Source organism: Coccidioides posadasii, chromosome 1, assembly GCF_018416015.2.
Source record: "Coccidioides posadasii str. Silveira chromosome 1, complete sequence".
Taxonomy (NCBI): Eukaryota; Fungi; Ascomycota; class Eurotiomycetes; order Onygenales; family Onygenaceae; genus Coccidioides; species Coccidioides posadasii.
The window spans coordinates 3,302,037-3,325,879 of NC_089407.1; the positions used below are offsets into that span (position 1 = coordinate 3,302,037).

Consider the following 23,843-nt stretch of genomic DNA (forward strand, 5'->3'; position numbering starts at 1 on the left):
ATGTGCAGTAAGTTATCAACAAAAAGTAGAACCAACGTGTGATGTTTTGCAAATAAATATAGAGGCATTTTTTCAATGCATATGTCTATTAATGGGGTATTAAATTGAACCGGGGATGGGCCGCTCTGTCGCGGTGGGAGACCATGACAATACAACGCAATCTATGATCTTGTTTGCTTCCACAAGTGACAAGTCACTGGAGCTGCGGCGGAACGATCATTACGTTGCACTGGACATCAGCCCCGCTACGTGCACTTGAGATTTGTCCACAGTAACCCCTGCCAATACGACTGCGCGAAACATTGTAATGATGGGATAAAGGCCAGCGATTAACGTCTTGCAGAGAGTATAAAGGTTCTGGCAGCAACTTGGTGGTATGATCGCGTCTCGAACTCAAGTATATACCATGGAAATTTGATTCCTCTCTATTGCGACTCGGCTCCCTGCCTGTTGATGCAGTTTCATTCCAATGCCGCTTGGATCTGCAAAGCGACGAGGACTGCTAACTTCTTTTCCTTTAGGCGACATTTAAGTGAGCTCCAAAGTGTCCATTTCTCGTCGCTCAGGTCTTTCCGGCTCGTCCACCACTCGTGATTGAGAGCTCCAGCGTTTCATTCCAACATTCGACGCTGCCCCTAAAGGTATTCCTTGAAATAGAAATCTTGGATGGCATTGTGATAAAGGAACGAATATATTCTGTGGCGTGGAAAGAATAGGCCGCCCGTGCTTAGAAATCTCAAGCAGAAAGCTTATTCTCGGCGGTGCAGACATTTCCATAGAGTGTCCGGTGATTTTCTAGCCGTAGTCAGGCATTGTGGGAATTGAAAAGGGATACTATTTGCGTTCAAGCAAAGCGCTATATACCCACAAGCCCTGAGCCCACTCTCGGAATGAACAGCTTGTAAATAGCGTTCCTAATGAATCCAGCTTCGCGATGGAGCAACGGTCGAAGACATAGTCCACCAGGTCGAAACTCTTTCTCAGCAAATGGAGAATCAATAAAAACGCGGTCGATGGATATCATAAGGCTTGAAAGTGCTTTGGTAAGATGTGAACTCGTTGAGGACGCACGATGCCTTGCGATGGGGTAATGTAGTTTGCCCCTGACCTCATGGATGCGCACGTTGCCGGACGGACCATGTGGCAGTGCAGCGACGGTGGTTTGTGGGAAAGCTACCCCTGGTGTCTGGAAAGTTTCCACAACCCGGAGTCTTTGGTTTGGGTGTCGCTCACCAGTAGATAATACGAAGGCCCCACGTCAGCAGGGTAATCTCACGCAGCACCAGCTGAGAGAGAAGGGTGTTGAAGAAAACCTCGGAATCGGAGCCATTCCCTGCATGCAGGGAGGTGCCCTTGAAAGAGCCTGGTAAGGCCGAGCGTCGTGTACGCGAACCAGCCACAGCAGTTTGGCACAAAGACTGGGCGGGCGGCTCTTCGGATTGGCCTGTGAACCCCTATGCCTGCGCCACAACCCCACCACCCATACGTCATTTTGTGTATTTTTACGGCTGCGTTTCGTTTCGCGCGCTCGAGCTGATGCTGCCGTCAACCTGTTCGTCGCAGCGCCATTATTATTCACTTCTCCCTTGACCGTATATATACCAATCTTCAGCCCCTCAATCCCGCTCACAATCTTTTCTTCCTTCTGTTTGCCACCTATCGACTTTCTATCCTTTTGAGCCGTAGCAAAAATGGGTGTAAGTATTCAGCATCTCGATTCTTTTTTCTCACGCAAAAGTTACCCCGCCATCGTCGCCCCGCATTCACTTTTTGTCGCCAAACTTGCTATCTTCCCGTCGAATGTGGCGACAAAGTTCACTAACAGGCAGACTTCTTCTTACAAAAACTACAGCTCGCCTCAAAATTAGCTGCTTCCAGTGGCGCTCCGCCCGCGTCATATCCTGGCGGTCCTCCTGCACCACTCCAGGCAGGCCAACAGCCCAGACCAGCATACGTAAGTCAGAATTGTTCGAAACGGCCATAGCAGTCTGTGGCAGAGGGACACAGCCGTTCCATCCCCGTATTCCGATGGCTGACAACTGACTGCTGGCGCCCTTCAGCCCGGACAGCAACAGTACCAAGCGTACCCAGGAGGTGGACAACCAGCCCAGCAAGGCCCACCCGCTGCATCAGTAAGCAAATCACGTTTTCTTAGCTGCTCCAACCCCCATGTGACGCGCCTATCAATCTGGCTGCAACTTCGTCCCATCGACCACCATCCATCCTCTCAAATTTTCCCCAATCCTTGGCCTTTGTCTATTTTTCCATTTGCTTGTTTTTCATCGTCCGCTGGCCCTCCATATCGTCCGACAATTGTCTCGGCTTTATCCGCTTTCAAACTCGACCAGCCATCATGAGTGGTCCATTTGGCCAACGGTATTATCATGGACAGCCATACCAAAATCCAGGTCAACCACCCTACCCAAATGCTGCAACCTCGCAGCCGCCACCCCAGCACCAGGGCCAATATGCACGTCCCGCTGCCCCTCCTACACCTTCGGCAGCCGCCCCATACCCGGGTTCCTCTCAGTCCACTTATCCCCAGGGCCATCAACAGCCGCCTCCCCAGCACATGAGCCCGGCACCGATGCAAGGCACTCCGCAACCTCAACACCAGCAGGGTTACCAGCAAGCGCCTTCCTACGGACAGCAACCTGCCTATGGCTACCAGCAACCTTCTTATGGGCATCAGCAATCACAATATGAACAGCAGCAATATGGAAGGCCTCCCCAGCAACCCCCCTATGGACAACCTTATCAGCAGCAGCAACCACTTCCCTATTACGTTCGTCCCATATTCTGAAAATTTACTTGATGCTCTGTGTTGATATTAGCATTGTTCTAACTTATTATAATTAATTAATCAGGGCCAACAGCAACCACCCCAGGGGCAATACCCCCCTCCACAGGGCTATCCACCACAAGGCCAAGGACATCCACCACAAGGCTCACCTTATCCCGGTGCGGCCCAGTATGGTGCCCCTCCAGCCCCTCCAGCCCAACCCCCGACTCCCCAACAGCTCGGCGCTTATAAACAGTTACTCCTGAATACGATCAACGAAAAGGGTCTGCAAAACATATACCCACCTAACTCACCGGTCCTCGATCAGATTGTTTCCAGAATTACCAACCAGATCGACCAGCTCTGCACTGCGTGGCGTGTTCCGCGAGAGGTCGGACAAGACATCGTGAAGCTGGCTTTGTTCGATGTTATTTTATACATCGACGATAGCGGCTCTATGCAGTTTGAGGAGAATGGGGAGCGTATCAAGGATCTCAAACTCATCCTCTCCCGTGTTGCTTATGCCGCCTCCCTGTTCGATGATGACGGTATTCAAGTCCGCTTCATGAATTCTAACGAGCAAGGTGATGGCATTCAAAGCGAAGCGCAGGTTGAGGCCCTCATTCAGCGTATACAGTTCAAGGGTTTGACTCCGATGGGAACTAGTTTGAGGAATAAAGTCTTGGAACCTTTGGTTGTTGGGCCAGCTCGCGCCGGCCAACTTAGGAAGCCCGTTCTTATCGTCACCATCACCGACGGACAGCCTGCTGGGGAACCACAAGGTGCAGTATTTGATGCTATCCGCTATGCCAGCTCTGAATTGCAGAACAATCCTCGTTATGGTCGTGGAGCAGTCTCTTTCCAGTTTGCTCAAGTGGGAAATGATCTAAAGGCCCGAGAATTCCTTTCAAAACTTGATGAAGAGCCTGGCATTGGAGAATTGGTTGACTGCACCTCCAGTAAGTACCCAACCATATTTCTGCTAGCAAATCGAATACGCCCAGCAATCCACTAACGAGTCGAATAGATTTTGAGGTAGAACAAGATGAAATGTCGCGCGCTAATCCTCCCGTTGACTTGACCCCAGATCTCTGGGTAAGTATCGTCCAATTCATAGGCTTGAATGCGACTGTCCCCCGCTAATATTGCGATTCAGCTCGCCAAGATGATTCTCGGCGCAATCGACTCATCTTATGATACGAGGGACGAGAAGGCAAGCCGTCCAGGTGCGCCGCCTCAGGGAGCATACGGAGCGCCACCCCAAGGACAATATGGCGCTCCACCACCAGGCCAATACGGAGCTCCTCCACCGCAGCAAGCTTATGCTCCTTATTCACCACAGGGTGGTTATGGACAACAACAGCAACCACCGCAGCCTCAACAAGGTTATGGCCGGCCCCCTCAGGGCGGCTATTCAACTCAAGGGGGATACGGCGGCCCACCTCCACCACAGAGATACTAGATTCGTGTTTTGAGCCCCTTAACCATAACACTTCTGCGAAGACTCATATTCGCGTCTCTGGTATCCATGGTTCTTGACTCCATACCATCGCCGTCATCCTTTAATGACTTTGCAATGACCTTCATATTTACCATGTTTGTAATTGTGTTTTCCCCTTATCCTTGTCACATTAGCTAGCTACTTTGTGGGTGGACTCAACAAAATGGTATGATCATTCATATGGGGTAACTGAGGAATGCAGCCAACAGTCCGGATTGCCGCTGAACATAAAAAGCTTGTTCTCAACTCAGAATTGAGGTGCATTATGCTTCGGCCGGGACTTAATCATCAAAAGCTGTTTCCAACATATTATCGTAGTACTATCTAGAAATGGCATATATTATGCTCGAAAAGGGATGATCCCTAAAATACAACACAATCCTCGCAGAAAATTCCACCCAGCCAAGGTCCGGCTCCTCTTGGTAGCAGCAAGTACCCGTGAAGATCACACTAGTTCAAATTCCATGCACTATGCTCTACTATTAACCGGCTCGTATTTTGCAACCGGCCAGCCATTGATATATTCCAGGTAGCTCCATCCCATATAAGCGTCCTACAAATTATTAGAAACATCGATGTAAATATGGCCCTACGATCCAGCTTACCGTATGGCGGAGACCGACGCTGGTATTAACTTCACAAGGGAGGAAAATTGTTGGCCTAGCTGACTTTGGAACAGTGCATCCAGCAGAGGTATGAAAGGAAAGGCTTACGGAAATGGTAATACAGAATATCTTGTGAACGGTCTGATAGCACTCCCAACCCGCCAGGTGCGTATACTTTTTTGTTGTGGTTCGAGCCATATACAACGTGTCCGCCCCCGGATGTTAATGGCTTACCGTTCTTGTCTGTGAACGGGCCTCGTGCGTTCTTCGAGCGGCCTACTCGGATGGAGTATCTGCCATTTTCCCCTTCGTGTCAGCATGATCAATACCAAGAGGGAATGTAGATGGATTTACTGCAGATTTTTTTAATCAAGGGAAAAGTGGGTGTTGCTTGCATACTCCTTTCCATCCTCGGGAAGATGTTTTGGGTCAAAGTGACAGCATTTGCCATGACTGAACCAAAAATAGTACCATCCATCTCTATAGGTCATGAACCCGCCCTCTTCATCATTAGGTTTTACATCTTCAGGCTTGGTAGCGAGACGTGTCGCGTCGATATGTTCTGGATCTTTGAGGGAGAGGATGTCACTGCTCAGAGGGATCTGCCACATGCCCGAAAAGAAGCTGCCAAAGATCAGGTACGCCTGCTCATCTTTTGGATCAATGAATACATGCGGATCGATAGCATTGGCCTCTTTAAAAGGGTACTTTTGCGAGCCAGGACCCGTGCCAGTTTGAATGATTGCCCCGTGGTCTTTCCAGGCGCCGGATCTGAGCTCCTTGGACGTAGCTATCCCAATGGCACTGTCGTTGCTGCCACGATGACTGACTGTGTAGAAGCAGTAGAAAGTGTTGTCTTTTGCAATGACGGCTGGGGCCCAAGGTCTTGTTCGGTTTTGCTTGGGGATTATGCTGGGTCCCGTTAAGACGGGTCCCATGTCTTCCCACGGGCCGTCGAGGGTCTTTGACTTGGAAAATGGTACGCCAATACCTCCCTTGAAGAGGTAATAGAAACCCCTATGTTGGATGATGTTCGGGTCATGGGCGACCAGAGGACTGTTGTGAGCCAAAGGATACGCAGGTTGGGGAGAAAATTTGGCAGGAAGTGCTGCGGTAGAACAGGAGAATGCTGCTGTTAGCAGCAGCGCGAGGAAGGTCCGGAACATGACACAAGGAGAGACTGGGTGTAAGATGAACTGTTTTCTCGGAAATAGCAGTGTAGAGATTAACCCCATATGGTGTGTAAAATGTCGGGAATATAAAATAGTACTCCGTATTTCAGATTGTATCCTCTGAAATTTAAAAACGGGGTGAGGCATCAGCATTGCACTCATAATTCGCTCCCTAGATATATCAAGTCTTATGAAGCACTGCCGTGAAGGCAGTGTTCGCCTGGAATTCCCTCAAATTGAGCATAAACAGGATTTTACTTTGGGCATGGCAACGCAAGATCAACATTTCACAACAGCAATGAAGCAATCCAATTGATGCTCTTTTCCCAGAAATGTTTATCTTATTCATACAACACGTCCTAAACAGGCTCATTCGTGTCGTGTTGTGGCTGTGAAAGAGAGCATCAAATCAGCGATGATTTAGAGGGAGAGTGGAAGCTGGTTAAAAGTCCCATCAGATCAGCTCCGATGACATCACTAGCTATGATCATCCTTCTATTCTCAGCTGCGTCAGTATGCCTATGCTTGCTGGTGTTGGGCCCATCGTCCTACTTGCTATCCTCAAGGTTGGAAGTTCCATACGAAATATGGAGTACTCCGTACGGTGAGCGGAAAAGGGTCCAACGGGGGCATCCGCCAAGCCGACAGGTGACGCTTGAGTTGGCTAACTCAGGACGTAGTTGGTTAAAGCAGCCCCTAAGTCCTTTTCAGTCTTCCGCCTGGAACGGGCCCCCGGAGATATGGGCGAAGCCTATTTCCGGTGCCCAAACCACAGGGCCTTCTGCAATACCCCAAATCGCGTTTTCAATGCTGAGCGATAATGGCATTTCATATTCTATCAATTAATTAACAGGGGCCACCCAAGATTGATCCCAACGAGGTTGTACCTTCTTAGCCCCCCCAGCCCTATTGATCGCTTAGGTGTTGCACGGATACCTGGGCCTTCTGTTGCGCGTGGCGAAACGCGTGTCTTTTACAGTGCGATGAAGTTGGAAATTGCCTAAGGGTCTGCCCGGGGTATGATTTCCCACCTCTCAACAGTTATCCACTGGCGGTGCGATCTATTAGCGCCATCCCCGAATACCTAGGTAAGACTCATGTTGCTTTCATCGTTCTATGATTCTATCCGGCCCCAACATTGGAAGCGGACTTCATGACGGTGAATCCAACCGAAGAGTTCGTGATAACTATGAGCTAGCATGTGTCCGAACGTTATCCCTTCATGCGTACACCTGTGCCTTTGACTCCTTTTTAGGTGTAATAATCAAATTACACTTAGCAGTTTTCATCGTTGATTGACATTTTGCATTTTTGACTTGATGATGATGGGATGTGACGAAAATTTTTACGTGGAAATGGCACCCAAGGTACAAGCATACAGACGAGGGAGGCTGTATGTTCTTGCGGATTGTCTTGTTGTGGGTTGATAGCGACATCGGGATCGCGAAGTAAGGATTGCTGCATCCCTAATGGGTCAAGAGGACCGACACCAGGAGTTCATGTCCATGCCATGAAGACTCTAGAAGTTTGTCAAGAAACCGTGTAACACTTTGATTGTTACAGAGTACTTCGTATTGATTTCTGGGTTTTTGTTTTCTTGATGGGCATTGAAAAAATCTGGCTCTTTCATGTGTGGCAGATCTGTCTATAGCCTCAAAGGGAATAATCGGCGATGTGGGTTGCCGACGCTCTATAATTGGTGGCATTTCACGTCCTATGTTACATTTCTGCACAATTTATTTATGTATTATAGGGTATTGTTTGCAAGGAGCGACCGAATTTGCGTTCTTTGTCTAGCTCCGATGCGCCTCCTCAACATGCATATCGGGCGGTCAAGAAACACTACGCTCCCATGCACGGGAGGAATGGGATCCCGAAGATTTAACATGAGGCCTAACCTGTCCCATGCCATAAAAGTAGTTTGTCTAGTCTTTACTTTTGATTGAACTGTTCATTCCTCCCGAGCTTTTGGCTGTTTCATCAACCGCCAGTATGTTTCAAACATCTCCCAACCAGCTCTTAGCTCTCGGCGGCCTAGGCCTGACTCTTCTTTGGGGTGTGGCATTTTTGAATGGCATGTTTGACAATTTGGACACTGTTCTTGAAACTGGGCTTCTCCCCGACGGACGCGCCCTCCGTACAGTGTACAGCCATAATTGGCTTATAGACAACCGCCTCACGCTCCTCACTGCCTTTTATGATCTTCTCACCAATAGCTTGTCTACTGGACCACCACTCCTCTTCTTTGATGTCAACTACGTTGTTGCGTGTACAAATGTTTGGGTTCTTGTTGAGAGCCGGCGCCGTGGCGTACGGAATTTCTTTTTGAGGCAGTAAGTTGACTTTATGAAATATAAAACGTGATGTTTGTTTGCTAATTTCTCACTGTAGTACCTGGGTTATAATAATTCTTTGGAATGCAACTGGTGCTGCGATTATTCAGCCACTGTACTTTTACTGCGTTTCCAAAAGCAAGGCTGTTTCCCGCGATCCTACGATACCAATAAATGAGGCAATATCCGTGTTCATTACAACAATATTAGCCCTGTTATGTCCATTGCTTCTGTTCCTGCCCTCGTGGCTAAGCTATAGTACTTGGGACCACCATGGCTTCATTGCGTTATTTCATATCTCGCCTATTCTTGTGACGGTTTTATTTATTACAGGGTCTACGGTTTTGTCTTACTGTCGCATGTCAACGCCCAATAAAGCCTCGGAAAACCCAAATGCGGATAAGCTTTGGATTGTCGCCTCCTATATAACTACGGGCACTGTGGCCGCTGCCGTCCATGCCTTCACCGTTATCACGTCTTTAAGAACGTCAAACCCTGATGTTACTTTTACAAGGCTTTTTATTCCGTCTCCTGGCAGGGCCAACCTTTTTCGTACCTGGTTCCCAAAATTTACCTCAGCCTTTCCGGGTCTTCCCGCAAAATATACTGAGCTCTTGGAACAGTATCACCTCTTCTCTCAGTTTGACCTGGTTGTCGTCGCGCTGTCTTGCATTGTTTTTGTCCACTATCTTCTTTCCCACTCGGGAAGTAACAAGGTTGAGCATCATAAAAAGAGGATAGCTTCAGTCGAAAACCGGGAGTTGGTCTATCTTTACCTAGGCACCCTATTTTTAGGACCCGGAGCAGCTGGTTCATTTGCCCTTGCAATTCGCGAGTCTAGAATAAGGCGTTATAATATGCTTAAGGCTCAGTAACCCGGACGCGTGCAAAAATCTGTTTTCGATAGTTGTTCTTGTTAGAGCCTGAATGGGAGGATTCATAGGGTTCAAAATTGATCCGTTCAGCTATAGCTTTCTCTATCGAGGAAATAATTGCTTTTCATATTAGATCCTACTTTCTTTTTCGTTCATTCGAGTTGGTCATCTTCAAGGAATACTTCAGTTGGAGCTTTTGCTTGTTGGTTTCTAGGTAGTTTGATTCATGATAATGAGAAATAAATTTACATAGTAATACAGCCACTATTAGATCAAGTCCTTTATCCATCTTTGAATATATCGGATGTTCTATGATACGTAGGAGGCGAGGAGAACTGAGAAAACAAGTCTCAAAAGTAGAATCTACTGTAGCTGCTAAAAAGTATTGATCCTGGAAACCTAATATACAGGACTATTTCTATTAATGACAGGGAATAAATTGGTTCACGGGCAGGAGCGGGGCCGCAGCCACAGCCCAGTGGAACAGCTCGCCAAGACATTAGTCAACTGAGCTTAACGTGATCTCTGCTTCAGTCAAAAAGCTTGGTTTAACTTCACTCCACAACAACACCCTGGCTCTCACAAACCTGAGCAGCAAACTTCATGATCGTCAAACTCGGAGCGAGAAGTTTCTGGAACGGAAAATCGAGCTCGAACTCCTTGAATATCCAGTTGCGTAACTCCACTCCAATCATACTATCCAGCCCATAAGATGCAATGGACTTCGCGCTCGGTTCGATCTCATCGCGCTCGAGGTGCAGAAGGCGGACAAGCTTGTCAGTAAAGTGTCCAACTGCCACATCTACAGCCTCTGCCGGCGAAGTTGCGTCCCTAATTGTGCTGAGTACTGACTGGTTGGACAATTGCTTCTCCGTCCCAGTTGATCGAATTGTCTGAAGTAGGCCCTTGAAACGAGCATTCCCCAGCCAGAACGCGTCCGTTGTGTCTGCGCGTCTAAGTGATTTTTGGAGTTCCGCCGGGTCCATGCCAATAACTATATGGCCTGTTGACCGGTGATTTCCTCCTGCCGCGATTCCGGCTTCGAATGATTGCAGCATGTGCTCTTCATCGATTCCATAGATCCCTTTGCGCTTGAGCGCTTCTTCGATTTCTGGGTGCTCGGCAACATAACCAACGCCCAACACCATGGGAAGGATTAAACTGCAGGCAGCCTTATTCTTCGATACACGATGACGAGCAAGGGCGTCTAAGAAGCTGTTTGCAGCAGCATAGTTGGCCTGGCCGGGCGTTCCTAGGGTGCCTGACGTCGAGCTGGTCATAAGGAAAAAGTCCAGAGGAAAATCTGCAAGCGCTTCATGCAAATTCTTTGTACCGATCACCTTCGGGCTAATGGAATTAATCCATTTTTCATGGCTCATTGTCTCAAACATCGTGTCCTGTCATCTGGTTAGCCTATGTGAATCTCTCCAGCATCCGATGGGAACTGACCTGAAAACTAGCCGCCGCCTGCACCACACCTTTAATGGGATGATCGCTCGGAACATTTCGTATGGCATTCTCGACGTCTTTTTTGGAGCTGACATCGCCACGCGCCACTTGAACAATTGCTCCTTTGGCTTCTATATCTTTCACCAGCAGTGCTGCATTCTTAGAGTCGGTCCCCGAGCGAGATAAAAAGATGAAATAGCGGGCCCCATTTTCCATCATCCAAGGTGTAATGGAGCGGCCAAGGCCTCCAAGACACCCAACAAGGAAATAGCTGGCTTTAGGGTCAAACTGAGGCGCAAACCGCGTTGGAGCGACGTTGAGCGACCTGTCTGTTTCTCCATAAGAGATGAGAACCGGATCCTGCAACAACCCTTCAGAGAATTTTGCCATCGCTTCATCTAGTTGGGTCAAGTGCTTGACAATCGCCACGTCGACTCTTGGGATGGATCCTTCGCGATAAAGCTGTATAGTGGTTCGGAGTGCGTCTGCCAAAATATGAGGTTTGTGATTATATAAATCAAGGATATCGAACGAGGAATAAGTTCCCCCGTGGTTCAAGGGTACGGTGTCTAACACGCTTCTTTTGAGGACGTTTTTATGCCCACATGCAATAGCTCTTCCGAACGGAGCGATCCGCCGCCAGCATTCACGAACGATACCTGGGGAAGATTGCGCAGAACAGAAGATGACATCGATACCTCGAGGGCCAAATATCTCGTCTATCTGCGTGTTCGCTCCAAGAAATCCGGTAATCACCCGTTCCCTGGGCAGGCCGAATGTTGCTGTTACGTCTTGGGCCTCTGCTTCCGATTCAACTGTCACAAATGTGTTTGCCTTCATTAACTTGCTCATTCTAATTGCAGCTGCTGCGGCAGCCCCTGCGTCGCCTAAAATGAGAACATTCTCATTCTGCTCAACTCCCGCAATGTTCTTTAGACCGTGAATTGCCGAAGCATATGCCATCAAAAGGCCAAGAATATTCTTGGGGTTCTCATCGGCACCGACCTTCTCGACGAGGTTTTGTGAAACTCTCTGGAATGAAGCATATTTGTCGAAGCTGAATCCCACAACCTGATCGCCGGGAATATATCGACTCACTGTCGAACCGACTCTGGTAACGGTCCCAAATATCTCATGGCTGAAAGTGATCGGATAATCTTGGCCCTGGATAACGGCGACACCTCTAGCAAGTCCGCTAAGGTGAACTATAACTTCAAGTTGATCGGGCTCTAATCTCGTTTCGTAGCGTTTATCCTGTTCAAATATTATTTTCCCTGACTGGACTCGACCAACAATCGCTCTCTCGCGATCGTAACGGCTCTTCTCGAAATGTGACTTGCCAACAGAATAGGCCGAACTAAGTTCCTTGTTAGGGAGTAGTCGGCTGATATATACCTTCTCTTTTGCCACACAGTACTCAGTTTCGCGGTCCTTATCTTTCTCGACTTGGCGGCGTACGATATCAGTTATTGCGTGTACAGCACCAGGTAAAGAGGTTGTATCTAAGTCAAGATCTATGGTGATGAAGTCGAGCGAGGCATTCTCGCTCTTCACTGATCTTGCCAATCCAGACGCCATCGCATATTCAGGCTCTTTCCCGGAAAGAAGGCCACCCTGCGTAATCCAAACAAGAGAGGAAGCCGTTGATATTATCCGCTGAATACCAACCAGCTCGGCCTCTCCGAGTGAAGAAAGTAATGGCTCTTCGAGCTCCGCGACAACGAGAACTCTTTCCTCTTCTTCAATATCGACACCATCGAGTGAACTTAATCGTGTCTTCCAACCACATTTTGTAAATCTATCAGCGAGCAGATATACAAGGGGCGCAGGTGTATGTCTATACACAAACACGAAGGGGTGTGACTGCTGCGTTGCTAGACTATAATCGACCGGTGACGCAACCTTCGCAATTACCAGGTTTTCGCCAAAAGCAATATATGAGAAGTTAGGATTTGTGACAGTAGTGTCCACATTCCTTAGCACCGCACGGCCACCAGAAACTAAACGCTGGGAAACCGAATCCATCATCAAGGCAGATGCTTTGACGCCGTTGGCCAGTATCAGATCATATCTTTCTTGAGTGTTATCAGAAAGAGAACCATTGTTGTAATTGAGAATAGGGGCTTGTTCACGGAAGAGTGCCTCATGGTGTCCTTCTAGGTCCAGAATTTTTGCGCCGGGATTCTTATGTGAGATCATCTCAACAATGTTGATAATACTTAAATCCTGGTAGCAAGTTCCGGGAGTTAAGGTATCAATGTCGCATTTCCATACTATCTCCATATACGGTTGTGGATCTGGAGCATTCAGGGCCTTTTGTGGTGCCGCAGCTTCATATGCAATGGATCGCATATCTTTAATGTCAATTAGAAGACCCCCGTCGCTCGCAGTGAGCTGGGCACCGGATCGAAAAGAGCGAATTCCTCGCTCATCCGTCCAAGAATAAGCTGTCGCGAATGGATCCTGGAGCTGCTCGGGTGTTGGGGGCCAGATGGTAACCTCATCAACTTGGAGTGGCACAGCGCCGCAAGTCATATCCTTAGCCTTTCCCGCATAGATCGAAACAATGATGAGTTGCAGACAGGAATCAACCGTCGCGGGGTGGAGGATATGGCGTGACTCTCCTTGCATGATGCCACACTCCTGTTTAATAAGTGTATTGCTTGAGGCCGCATAAGCTTTACCGTCGAAGCGAATCTGGTCCATATCTTGGAAAGTGGGGCCATAATCGAAGCCCACAGCTCTCAGAGACTGGTTCCATAGTTTGCCGCTGGCTCTCTGGGGCATATTTGGAACGTCCCTTGGTTTCTCCCCGCGTGGACGGATGTTGACACTGATCATTCCAGTCATATGCGCTTTCTGAATGCCGCCCTGTGAGATTGAGTAGATGTTGAAATCCCACCATACGTTTTGGCTTCCCCCCCACCATGGATTGAAGGATGCATGGTAAAGATTGTTTCAATCCCGTCATCATCTTCTGGGACGATCAGAGCTGTCTTGATGGAAATGTCTCGCAGCGTGTACCCATCTATCTTCGTGGGAGCGGTAGTAGTCTCATTCACCTGCGTGACTGCCTCCATGGCCATAGAGAAATACGCTGCCGCTGGGAAAATTATATCCCCGCCCAGACTATGGTCTTTCAGCCACGGCAAATCCTTCACTCGGAGAACATTTCTCCACGTTGGTTCAGTTTTGGAACCTCCAAGGAGTTTTCGGCCCAAGACATCGTGGCGACCATGCGTAGGGCCCCGGTGCTCGACGGACTGGCGAGGCTCTGCAAAAAGGATCTTTGATCCATAGGTCCATTGGTACGGGGGAAGATCAACAAGGATTGACCCTCTTCTAAAGTCAATCTTTCCACCGGGAAGACTCTGTTCGATGAGCGTCACACGGTACATATTGAGAGGATAATCACGTAGGAATAGCTCTCCAGCAAGCTTGAGGAGCTGGACAGCACAGTCCTGACCACGGACAAGTGTGGGAAGGTATGCTAGTTTATCCAGCTTGCGTTCGGCTCTGATTTGTTTAACTGGACCGGCTAATGCGGAGTGGGGTCCAATCTCTATAAGCATATCAACGGAATGGGAAGGCATCTGCCCTATAGCTTCGCTAAAGAGGACTGGCTTGACAAGGTTTGCAGCCCAGTAATGCTCATCAATCCCCATATTGGGAGGAATCGTGGATGCCGTGACGGAAGATACCATCACAGCCGTCGGCCCAGAAGGCGGGTCGAATGGGAAGGTCCTCTTTGCGTTTTGCACAAGCGCGATGTATTTGGCTGATGCTGGCTCCATGTGCTTAGAGTGATATGCCTTCCCGCCTGTTTTGAGTGTTCTTGCAAAAATCCCTTCCTTTTCAAGCTTCTCTTTGACAACTTCCAAAGCGCACGAATCACCACTTAGGGTTACAGATGATGGGGAGTTGTGGCAGGCGATGGTCACGTCGTCACATTGTGCAATGTAAGGTTTCACCACACTCGGACCCAAGCCGACAGCCGACATAGCACCATCCGTGTCGATATCCCTCACCGTTTGGCCTCGGTAGAAAGCAAGAATAATGGCCTCCATCCTGGATATTTTACCTGCAGCGTATGCAGCAGCGATCTCGCCAGAGGAGTGTCCAACTGTCACTGCAGGCGTGATTCCCCAGGAAGTAAGGAGATCTATCAGCGCTATCTGGACAGCGGTGCATAATGGCTGTGAGAATTCAGCCTCGTTAACCCGCGAAGAGGCAGCATCTGCCAGGAGCTCATCTTCGATCGTCCACTCAGGCGTGTCTGGAAGGTTATTCAACACTCTATCGAGGATTTTGATGGTCCTCAAGAAGCTTGGATAGTAGGTCATAAGCTGGCCTGCCATGCGAACCCATTGAGCTCCTTGACCGGTGAATATAAACCCGATCGATGGCTTCTTTTTATTTTCAGCGTAGGCAACAAAGTTAGCTATATCTTTGAAATCCGAAACCAGGGTGGCATCGCTTGTGACAACATATGCACGGCTCGCAAGGCGGGATCGACGGTTCCCGAGAGTGTAAGAAAGGTCAAGTAGGTTATACTTCTCTGCAACCTTTCCATATGCTTCGATGTTCTGGCTTAAGGTCGGCTTATTGTGAGCTGAAAAGACTAAAAGATAAGGTCTTTTACGAGAAAAAGTGCCTCGAGGCTTGCTTTTCTGCTGGGAAAGTTGGTAAGTCGGCAAAAACGAGTCGGCGCCTTCAATAATAACATGGCCGTTCGTTCCCCCGTATCCGAAAGAGTTAACGCTAACCCGCTTGACGAGGAGATGCGTGGGAAATAGTGTCGCCTCCGAAACAACTTTGACATTCCAGCCTTTCCAATCGATGGCCGGATTTGGTGAGGTGAAGCTTCTGGTAGGCGGAATGATCCCTTTTTCAACCGCAAGAACCGCTTTAATGACTGCAGACAGCCCACTGGCGGCTCCACTATGTCCAACGTTAGTTTTAACAGCGCCAATCAGAAGTGGGCCATCCTCGGGCTTTCGTTTGCTATTCATCGCCTTCGAGACTGCGCCAACTTCGAGTGGATCACCGATAGGCTGGAACACATAATATTAGTACCAATTGACCGTCACAAAACTTTGGTAAAAGAAGCATGTACCGTTCCGGTTCCGTGGGTTTCAAAGTACCCCGTCAGCATTGGATCTAGGTCGCCTCCGCGGCGATAAGCTTGCCTAATAACAGCTTCCTGGCCTTCTGAGCTTGGATGGGTAATTCCAACACCTGGAGCTTTTCCGTTTGAGTTGACAGCGCTAGAACGGATTATAGCTCGGATTGGATCGCCGTCGCGAACCGCATCGTGAAGCCTTTTGAGGTACACAGCACCCACTCCATCGGCGCGGCCGTAGCCATCCGCGTGCGCATTAAAGGTGTGACAGGTCGATGTGGGAGAAAGTACGCCAAGTTTTGCGGTGTTCATGTGCTGATCAACTGTCAAAATGAGATTCGTACCGCCAACAATAGCAGCGGAACACTCGTTGTTCCTGAGGGCATTGCAGGCATTGCGCAGGGCATACACGGAGGAAGAGCACGCTGTGTTCACCGTCATACTCGGTCCCTTTAGATTGAACACATGGCTAATGCGGTTGCTGATGATTCCGGGATCTACACCAGTTGCTGCATAGCTATGACGAAAGTCCGGTTCCTTGAAAGTCATCTGCTGGTAGTCCGCGGTGAAACTGCCGACAAAACAAGCTGTCATGGTTCCCGCGATGTCTATTAAAGCTACGCCAGCAGACTCCAAGGTTTCATAGACAACCTCAAGTAGTTTTCGCTGCTGAGGGTTCCATCCACATCGCTTCAACAGGCTACCAGGTAGTATATTAGCTCTGTGCTAACAAAATCGTATTAGCTGTTGGAGCTGCACTTACAGAAATTCCAAATAGCACAGGGTCAAATTCCTGAAGGCTGTCGTTCAGAAAATACCCTCCTGGTACGTTAAAACTCCCAGGCCTCTCGTTATTCAGGTGCAGGTGAGCATCTATGTTGAACCGCGATTTGGGGACTTTGGCCATGCGACCAGTACCCTTATTCATGATGAGCTCCCAGAATTGGGCCGGGGAACTAACACCCCCCGGTAAACGACAGCCTAATGCGATCAGTTATGGGTAATGATAGCTATAAAGCCGCTGCTTACCCATTCCGACCACTGCAATTGGCTCCAGCTGCTCCGATAATGGCTTTTCGCCATACCCAGGTATGGAAGATGCTGGATATTCGTAGTCGGAGACAACGCTAGTAACGCTGCTATAGTCATCTTTGGAGGAGTCGCTCCCCGAAGAGCATCGATTTCTTAAAAAGGGCATAATGACTTGGTTCGAGAAGCTTTGCAACCGGAAGACTTTTGCTTTCTTCGCAAAAACAGAGGATCGATCGAATCTTTTAAAGATTCCACAGTTTCCGGAACCCTCTATGTTACATTCTTGTACATACAAGATATAGGCGCTCATCCAATCCCACAAAGATCAAGTCAGCATTTTGAGATCCACCCTACACGCCTTCAAGAACGTCTTTGTGAGAATGGTGCTATTACAGCAACCCTCTGTTATGGGCACTACGCCCTTAGTTTCATGGAAGCAGCTGCAAGGCTCCCAACAAGAGACGATCGAATTACTGTACATAATCGGCACATCAGATCAAAATGAAGGGCAGAACGAGGAGTAGCTCTCCGCTGTGTCACCAACATCCGATGTCCTCGAAGGCACAAGGACAAGTCATACAGATTAAGACTGCTGTAGTATCTCATACTAGGAGGATGTGCATCGCAGACTTTGGTTTGTGTGACTCCAGGTACCACTGTCGATTTGCGGTGTTAACTGCGCCGTTTTGCAGGAGATCATTCCTAGCGGATTTCAGGTATTTAAACCGGTCAAGTTTCCGCAGTCGAAGATCGCTTACACGAAACCTGATGGCATAGTTTTACCGTCATAGTCCCTGCGTTGAATATTTGATCTAGAAGCAAATTTGTGGTTTGGTGTAACCAGAGGCTTTGTTTACCTTGAACATGGAACAGTTTGATGTTGTGGTTGTTGGCGCAGGTGAGTGCCTCTATTTCCTTTATCCCTTTTATGTCAAGCATTCAAGACCCTGCTTGGCCATTTATCCAGATCTGCACTAGTAACTCGGGTATCATAACATGTGGTCGATCACTACCTTACTGATCACACATCTGACTTTTTAGGATGGTATGGCTTGATTGCCGCGCGGACTTACCTCGAGCTCGTTCCTGGTACTCGTCTGCTTATTGTTGACGATAGTTTGTCAATCGGAGGGGCATGGAGCAGGGAGAGAGTATACCCTAATCTATATGCGCAAATCAGCCATCCGCTGTTCGAGTATTCCTTCTACCCCATGAAAAAAGAAGGTATTTCCGGTGATGGTTTTATTTCGGGAGCGACCATACATAAATATTTGGGCAATTTCGCAAAAGATCATGATCTGGTTCCTCGAGTCCGCCTTGAAACCAGAGTCAATCAGGTTAAGAGAAATTCAAATGGATGCGGCTGGGTTTTAGAAACTAGCGGAGGCCAGCTTGAATGCAACAAGCTAATTTATGCTACTGGTGCAAACTCCAGCCCAATTATACCCTCATGGCCACGGAGCCGCTTTGAGAAGCCTGTTATCCATACATGGCAAATTGGCCAGTATCTTGGTCATATCGAAGAGTATGTTCAGCGAGCATCCGTCGTTGGCGCCTCGAAATCTGCGTACGACATGGTATTCCACCTCCTCAACGCCGGCAAAAAAGTGGACTGGATCATCCGGGATGGCCCCTCTGGTCCATTCTCAATTTACGCTCCTACGTTTATGGGACTCTGGAACATAGTTGATCACATTTCGACTCGAATGGCAGCAAATTTTAGTCCGAGCATTATGAACACTTCGGGTTTCTGGTACTATTTCCTTCAGCGCACCATTGCGGGTAGGGGGATCATCAATGTATATTGGCGGATTGCGACATATCTATCAGCACGACATGCTGATTACTCCAAAAGTGAGCATACTCAGGGTCTTCGGGCGCAGCCAAAACAAGACGGGTACGACATCGAACCCCCAAACCTACTTATATGTGGTAAAGCCTTCATACTAATGGGGATATAGACTTTTTTGGGGTAGTGGCGGAATCGGTATCGCGACTGTTCCTAACTTTTGGAAGGTGATGCATGCTGGTGACGTGACAATACACCGCTCAGAGATAGAGTCCCTCTCGCACAAGGACGTTGTCAACCTGAAGAACGGGTATTCGGTTCCCGCTGACATTGTTATTCTCTGCACTGGCTTCAACAAAGGCTACGACACATTCAGCAAGGAACTTCAACAAGAATTGGAGCTGTTGTACGACAACGACAAGCCTTCCAGATGGGCCACTCTTGATGCGCAGGGGGAAGAGATAGTGAACAGACTCCTGCCTTATCTCCGAAGGGACCCATTGGCTTCAAATACAACTTCTAGGAAGAGAGATCGAGGTCCAAACAGACATTATCGTCGACTGGTGGTTCCGCAACTGGCAGCACAGGGCGACCGGACGATCCTCTTCCCGGGTCACATTCACTCGGCCTTCACGCCACTCGCTGCAGAATTACAGGCTCTCTGGGGAGTTGCTTTCCTCGAGGGCTGGCTGGAGTTGCCTAGCCAAAAAGAGATGGAACTTGAAGCTGCTACGTTTAATGCTTGGACTCGTAAACGGTATCTTGAACAAGGGAGAAAACACTCTTACTTCATCTACGATTTCCTCTCGGTGAGTCCGGTCTAGCGACTTATGGTTGCGCACCGTACAGCTAACATGATTCAGTATATCGATACGCTAATGAGGGATCTCGGGCTCAATCCTCATCGAAAGAGCAACATGTTCGCGGAGATGTTCGTGCCGTATAAGCCCCGCGATTATCGTGGTTTGATAGACGAGTATTTAGCAGCTCGAGCCAAGGCAGGCCGTGCCAGCTAGAGTATAAAGCAACATGTTAGACGTTTCAATGTTATAATATGCGGCGGTTAAAATAGGAAATCGTCCCTATCCTTTCATATCTTCCTTCGCCATGATCATCCTCATAACATCAGTTTAGCAATTGGCGTCATGACCGCCTGTACAGAGTACACAGAAATAATCGCGGTGCCTATTATGGTTCCACACAGCAACCGATTTGAATTCACGCCACGGATGGGTTTTGCAGGATCCGCGTACTAACGGCAAGTTTTGTTTACAGAGGCAACATGTACGGAGCGCGGATGGATAGCAATCCTTTCCTTGCCAACGCGCTTGCGTGTCTGATGTATTTGTCTAGTTGCCAAGCCGGCCCAGTCAAAGGCGACCACAGCTTGTGTAACGGCGTGATGCAAAGCTCGATGTGAACTAGCCGGAGTACTCCGTGGATGTACACTATCTACGCCGCTCAATAACTTACCAAAGCTGTGTAGTGGGGGTTTCTCAAAGAAACAATGCAGTTCATATTCTCTGGAGCCATTCCTGGGGTTCAGATTGAAAAGAGACTGCTGTTGGTGGTAAACTCAAGATGCGAGTTTTTGTTTGTTCGTGAGTAGCACCAGAGATAGGGCCCGCCAATCATGTTTGTGCCGCTGTTAAGCGCGTCCACCATCCAGCTTGCGATTTGGAGCCGAGATCATCAATTTGAACTTTTGTTGCCACGATGGTATCCATTGGCTTCACGTGTCGGGTCAGAATACAGGGAGTAGTTAGCCCAACAGCCTCTCCCACAATACTCGGTGCACTGGTCAGCCAATTAAAGTTAGTTATCTGTGAAAGAAGGCAAAGGCAGGACTTGGGACACGCGGTGAAAACACATAGTGGGCTGGTATAGGTCTATCTTGAGAACTTTCAGCCAGATGAGTAATGGCGCCCGTTATCCTTGATGACGCAGAGACTGGCTGAAGATCTCCAAATTTCATATTGTGATGGTGAGAATGTATAGATCTGTGATTGTCTACCTTTGGAGTGCGATAATGCTCCTGCTAGTCAAAATTTTCATCCCTACCATTGACTATTTACTTACTCTATAGCTAACTATTTATTAGCCGGAATGGGCGTAGGCGAACAAGTCCTTTAGGCCCTGCAATCGGATATCAAGTACAGACAAGGATCATGGTTGACAGCGTATTCGCAGAATCCGCACGTCTACCGAGAACATGGGGGTTATTCGGCAGAAACCATGATCAATTCGTGACTGCATGTGCTGGTCATCAATGGCTACCACTCAAAACCTCTTGAGAGACCACGGTTGGACTCTGCATCATATTTTCATCCCATCCATAGGAATTTGTGCCGAACGAAACGAAGAGGAGAGACATGAAACTTGCCGCGAGAGGCAATGTAGCCACTCACTTTACCGAGACCGAGAAGAAAGCAATTCGATCTCAGAGTCCATCTGCTACGACTGGGCCACTATGTTGATGTTACACAACGCTAGTTATCCCCGGCCATTGAAGTCCTATATAAAAGTGAGCGCCGACACCACTCTTCTCCTAATTCTTCTCTATGGTTTTATATTCTATATACTTTACACATCCTGCATTCCCGACATATTTCTCCTCGAGCTTTTGCCAGGCTGCACCTTGAACGGGCACATACCTCCTGCAGCAAAGAAAACGGAGGTTCGCTGCAACTTCTTTGATTGGGACGGGTTCCGGCCAATTCAAATTTTGTCCTGGTGTCTTCTAATCGTCGGAGTATTTTGCACTGTGAGAATCAAGTATAAAACGGTCCTTTTTCCTTGGAACTTGGGCTCCCTCGTGATTTTTCAAAATTTCAACCCTAGGATTTCTAATTCTCGCTGCGTCTTTAGTTTCCCGCAAAAAGAAAAAGGCCAAACGGGTTGAGAGACGAATCTTGAAGAATCCATGGAGGAAAGGGACACCCATGTCTCCGCGAGTGGAAGCAAACTTGAAATGCAGGTCGAGCCTGATATCGCATCTACTGGAAATGAAAAGGAAGAGCCGCGTCGTCAACTTCATGGATGGAAGGTGCTTCATCCTACTATGTAATCCTATCTTTATCTACTCGGGCTATACTAAAATATTGTTCTTAGTGGGCGATTGCGTATACTGCCATGTTGTCCACGACATTTCTCTTCGCCCTCGATAATACTATCGTGCGTCTTTCTGGCCTTTGTTTCCCGCATCCCCGTCTCTGTGGATCTCCCTAACATTGTGCATAGGTGGCAGATATTCAACCATCGATTATTGATGACTTTGGCGAGATTGAATTACTTCCGTGGATCGGAGTTGGATTCGCTCTCGGTTCAATGTTTATTCTCCCCTGGGGAAAGATATATGGCGTGTTCAATATCAAATGGGTGTACTTGGGCAATTTAATTCTGTTCGAAATTGGAAGCGCAATCTGCGGTGCTGCACCCAATATGACAGCATTGATTGTCGCTCGTGTTATTACTGGTATTGGTGGCTCCGGCATGTACGCCGGCACAATGATGTATGTCTCTGTCACAACCTCCCTAAAGGAGAGAGCGATGTATATGTCGGGAAATGCTGTTATGTGGGGTGTGGGTAGTGTTTTGGGCCCGGTAGTATGTATTGATTTGTCCTTTTCTTTCCCCCCTTTTATCAGCATGCTAACAATGAGAAGGTCGGCGGCGCTTTCGCTACGAGCAGCGCGACCTGGCGATGGGTACGTAAATACCCCATATATCGGACTTAGGTTCGTTTCTGATGCATATTCATCCAGTCCTTTTATATTAATCTTGTCATTGGCGCCGTCTTTGCTCCGGCATATCTGTGGCTGCTTCCAAAAATTGACCCTCAACAAGGCAAATCCTTCAAGGGAAAGTGCAGAATGATCGACTGGATCATGACTGTAGTATTCCTAGCTGGGTGTGCTTGCTTCACGATGGCAATAAATTTCGGTGGTGTCATTTACGCGTGGAATTCTAACCCTGAAATTGCTCTGTGGGCCGTGACCGCTATCCTTTTGGTCGCCACGATCTTTTTGATGCATTTCCACCCAGGAGTGACTAAAGAGAACAGGCTTTATCCAGCTCATTTCCTAAAACGTCTGATCCTGGTAAACATGCAACTTCAAATATTTTTATCGTCCGGAATCATCCTGGTCAGCAGATGTTTCCAGTCCTTTAAGCACTCTTTGTGTTGATATGCCGCTAACTCATTCAATAGACGATGACCTACTACATTCCCCTTTTCTTCCAATTTCTACGGGTATGTAAGATGTACCTAAGTATTAGGACCATGCCATACTCATCAGTCTCTAGGGAGATGGCCCTCTCGACGCTGGAATTCGCTTGCTTCCATTCATTGTCTCTATGGTGGTGCTATCGCTATTGAATGGAGCCCTAATGCCAAGGTTGTCCTATATAGGTCCATGGCACATTCTGGGTAGTGCTCTAGCCATTATTGGCTCTGCTCTGATGTGTAAGTTCCTTCAATCACTATGAGTTGTCCTTGAATCTAACTAAAATATCAAGACACGGTAAACGAAAATTCATCCAACGCAAGTATATATGGGTACACTGTTCTGGTTGGAGCTGGTGGGGGCTGCTATATTGTTGCCGGCTTCGCTATTGTGCAATCGCTCGTTCCTCCCCATGACATTGCGAATGCAATTGGAGCCCTGACAATTTGTAAGAATTTATTTTGTACATGTTGTTTGTCTGAATACATTTTCATATAAGTGAGTTTATGCTGACCAGATTTCCTCTACACAGTCCAAGACCTCGGAATGGTGATGTTTCTCGCAGTTTCAGGTGCTCTGTTCCAAAATTTTGCTCTCCAGAATGTTGGAAGTGTTCTTCCTGACCTTTCACCCGACAAAATCAAAGATTTAGTAGCTGGAACAAGCAGTTCTACCTTCAAAGGTTTGAGCGAGGAGGCAAAGAGCCTAGTGATTCCGCAAATTGCTGTAGCCATGCGTTCTGTCTGGTTACTCTTCCTTGTGGGAGCAGCACTGAGTTTTTTGCTTTCACTAAGCCTTGGAGTAAGTGTTTACTGTGCTTCTGGCATTATCTTACACAACATTCGAGACTGGTACTGATCTATATTTTCCAACAGAAGCATAAGCTCACCATCACCGGAACAGGACCACATTTCTGATCAAGAGACATTGACAAGCTCCCACACCTGTCAAATGCTG

At 48.1% G+C, this 23,843-nt stretch overlaps 7 protein-coding genes across 9 annotated transcripts; 4 read left to right on the plus strand and 3 right to left on the minus strand.

The window, feature by feature from the left end:
- Nucleotides 1–1,549: 1,549 nt before the first annotated feature.
- D8B26_000950 (uncharacterized protein) lies at nucleotides 1,550–4,244 on the plus strand (the record flags this gene model as incomplete). Of its 2 annotated transcripts, XM_066123390.1 has the most annotated exons (7): nucleotides 1,550–1,697; nucleotides 1,853–1,954; nucleotides 2,061–2,132; nucleotides 2,393–2,785; nucleotides 2,868–3,741; nucleotides 3,810–3,877; nucleotides 3,939–4,244. In XM_066123390.1, exons 1-7 carry the CDS (start codon nucleotides 1,692–1,694, stop codon nucleotides 4,242–4,244), a joined length of 1,821 nt encoding a protein of 606 aa, XP_065979464.1. In that variant the 5' UTR covers nucleotides 1,550–1,691. The 2 variants fall into 2 exon arrangements, with proteins under 2 accessions (XP_065979464.1, XP_065979463.1); XM_066123389.1 differs by lacking the exons at nucleotides 1,550–1,697; nucleotides 1,853–1,954; nucleotides 2,061–2,132 and having other exon boundaries at nucleotides 2,166–2,785.
- Nucleotides 4,245–4,610: 366 nt separating this feature from the next.
- On the minus strand, nucleotides 4,611–6,235 carry D8B26_000951 (uncharacterized protein). 2 transcript variants are annotated; one of them, XM_066123391.1, is made up of 4 exons: nucleotides 5,288–6,235; nucleotides 4,997–5,181; nucleotides 4,889–4,917; nucleotides 4,611–4,836 (listed from the first exon to the last, which is right to left on the minus strand). In XM_066123391.1, exons 1-4 carry the CDS (start codon nucleotides 6,220–6,222, stop codon nucleotides 4,753–4,755), a joined length of 1,233 nt encoding a protein of 410 aa, XP_065979465.1. In that variant the 5' UTR covers nucleotides 6,223–6,235; the 3' UTR covers nucleotides 4,611–4,752. The 2 variants fall into 2 exon arrangements, with proteins under 2 accessions (XP_065979465.1, XP_065979466.1); XM_066123392.1 differs by having other exon boundaries at nucleotides 4,997–6,235.
- A 1,143-nt stretch (nucleotides 6,236–7,378) lies between these two features.
- Nucleotides 7,379–9,268, plus strand: D8B26_000952 (uncharacterized protein; the record flags this gene model as incomplete). The annotated part of the gene is made up of 2 exons (XM_003070868.2): nucleotides 7,379–8,393; nucleotides 8,452–9,268. Exons 1-2 carry the CDS (start codon nucleotides 8,053–8,055, stop codon nucleotides 9,266–9,268), a joined length of 1,158 nt encoding a protein of 385 aa, XP_003070914.2. The 5' UTR covers nucleotides 7,379–8,052.
- Nucleotides 9,269–9,822: 554 nt separating this feature from the next.
- On the minus strand, nucleotides 9,823–13,504 carry D8B26_000953 (putative secondary metabolism biosynthetic enzyme; the record flags this gene model as incomplete). The annotated part of the gene is made up of 2 exons (XM_066123393.1): nucleotides 9,823–10,665; nucleotides 10,718–13,504. 2 exons carry the CDS (start codon nucleotides 13,502–13,504, stop codon nucleotides 9,823–9,825), a joined length of 3,630 nt encoding a protein of 1,209 aa, XP_065979467.1.
- A 59-nt stretch (nucleotides 13,505–13,563) lies between these two features.
- D8B26_000954 (Type I Iterative PKS) lies at nucleotides 13,564–17,037 on the minus strand (the record flags this gene model as incomplete). Its single annotated transcript, XM_066123394.1, has 4 exons — nucleotides 13,564–15,771; nucleotides 15,834–16,565; nucleotides 16,603–16,820; nucleotides 16,869–17,037. 4 exons carry the CDS (start codon nucleotides 17,035–17,037, stop codon nucleotides 13,564–13,566), a joined length of 3,327 nt encoding a protein of 1,108 aa, XP_065979468.1.
- A 698-nt stretch (nucleotides 17,038–17,735) lies between these two features.
- Nucleotides 17,736–19,676, plus strand: DEP4 (FAD-dependent monooxygenase dep4; the record flags this gene model as incomplete). The annotated part of the gene is made up of 4 exons (XM_003070866.2): nucleotides 17,736–17,769; nucleotides 17,913–18,768; nucleotides 18,833–19,469; nucleotides 19,524–19,676. 4 exons carry the CDS (start codon nucleotides 17,736–17,738, stop codon nucleotides 19,674–19,676), a joined length of 1,680 nt encoding a protein of 559 aa, XP_003070912.2.
- Nucleotides 19,677–21,529: 1,853 nt separating this feature from the next.
- On the plus strand, nucleotides 21,530–23,803 carry DEP3 (Efflux pump dep3; the record flags this gene model as incomplete). The annotated part of the gene is made up of 10 exons (XM_066123395.1): nucleotides 21,530–21,706; nucleotides 21,772–21,834; nucleotides 21,901–22,266; nucleotides 22,326–22,367; nucleotides 22,425–22,805; nucleotides 22,871–22,912; nucleotides 22,966–23,125; nucleotides 23,179–23,334; nucleotides 23,419–23,687; nucleotides 23,762–23,803. The coding sequence occupies exons 1-10, from the start codon at nucleotides 21,584–21,586 to the stop codon at nucleotides 23,801–23,803; spliced, it is 1,644 nt and encodes a 547-aa protein (XP_065979469.1). The 5' UTR covers nucleotides 21,530–21,583.
- Between the last annotated feature and the right edge of the window lie 40 nt (nucleotides 23,804–23,843).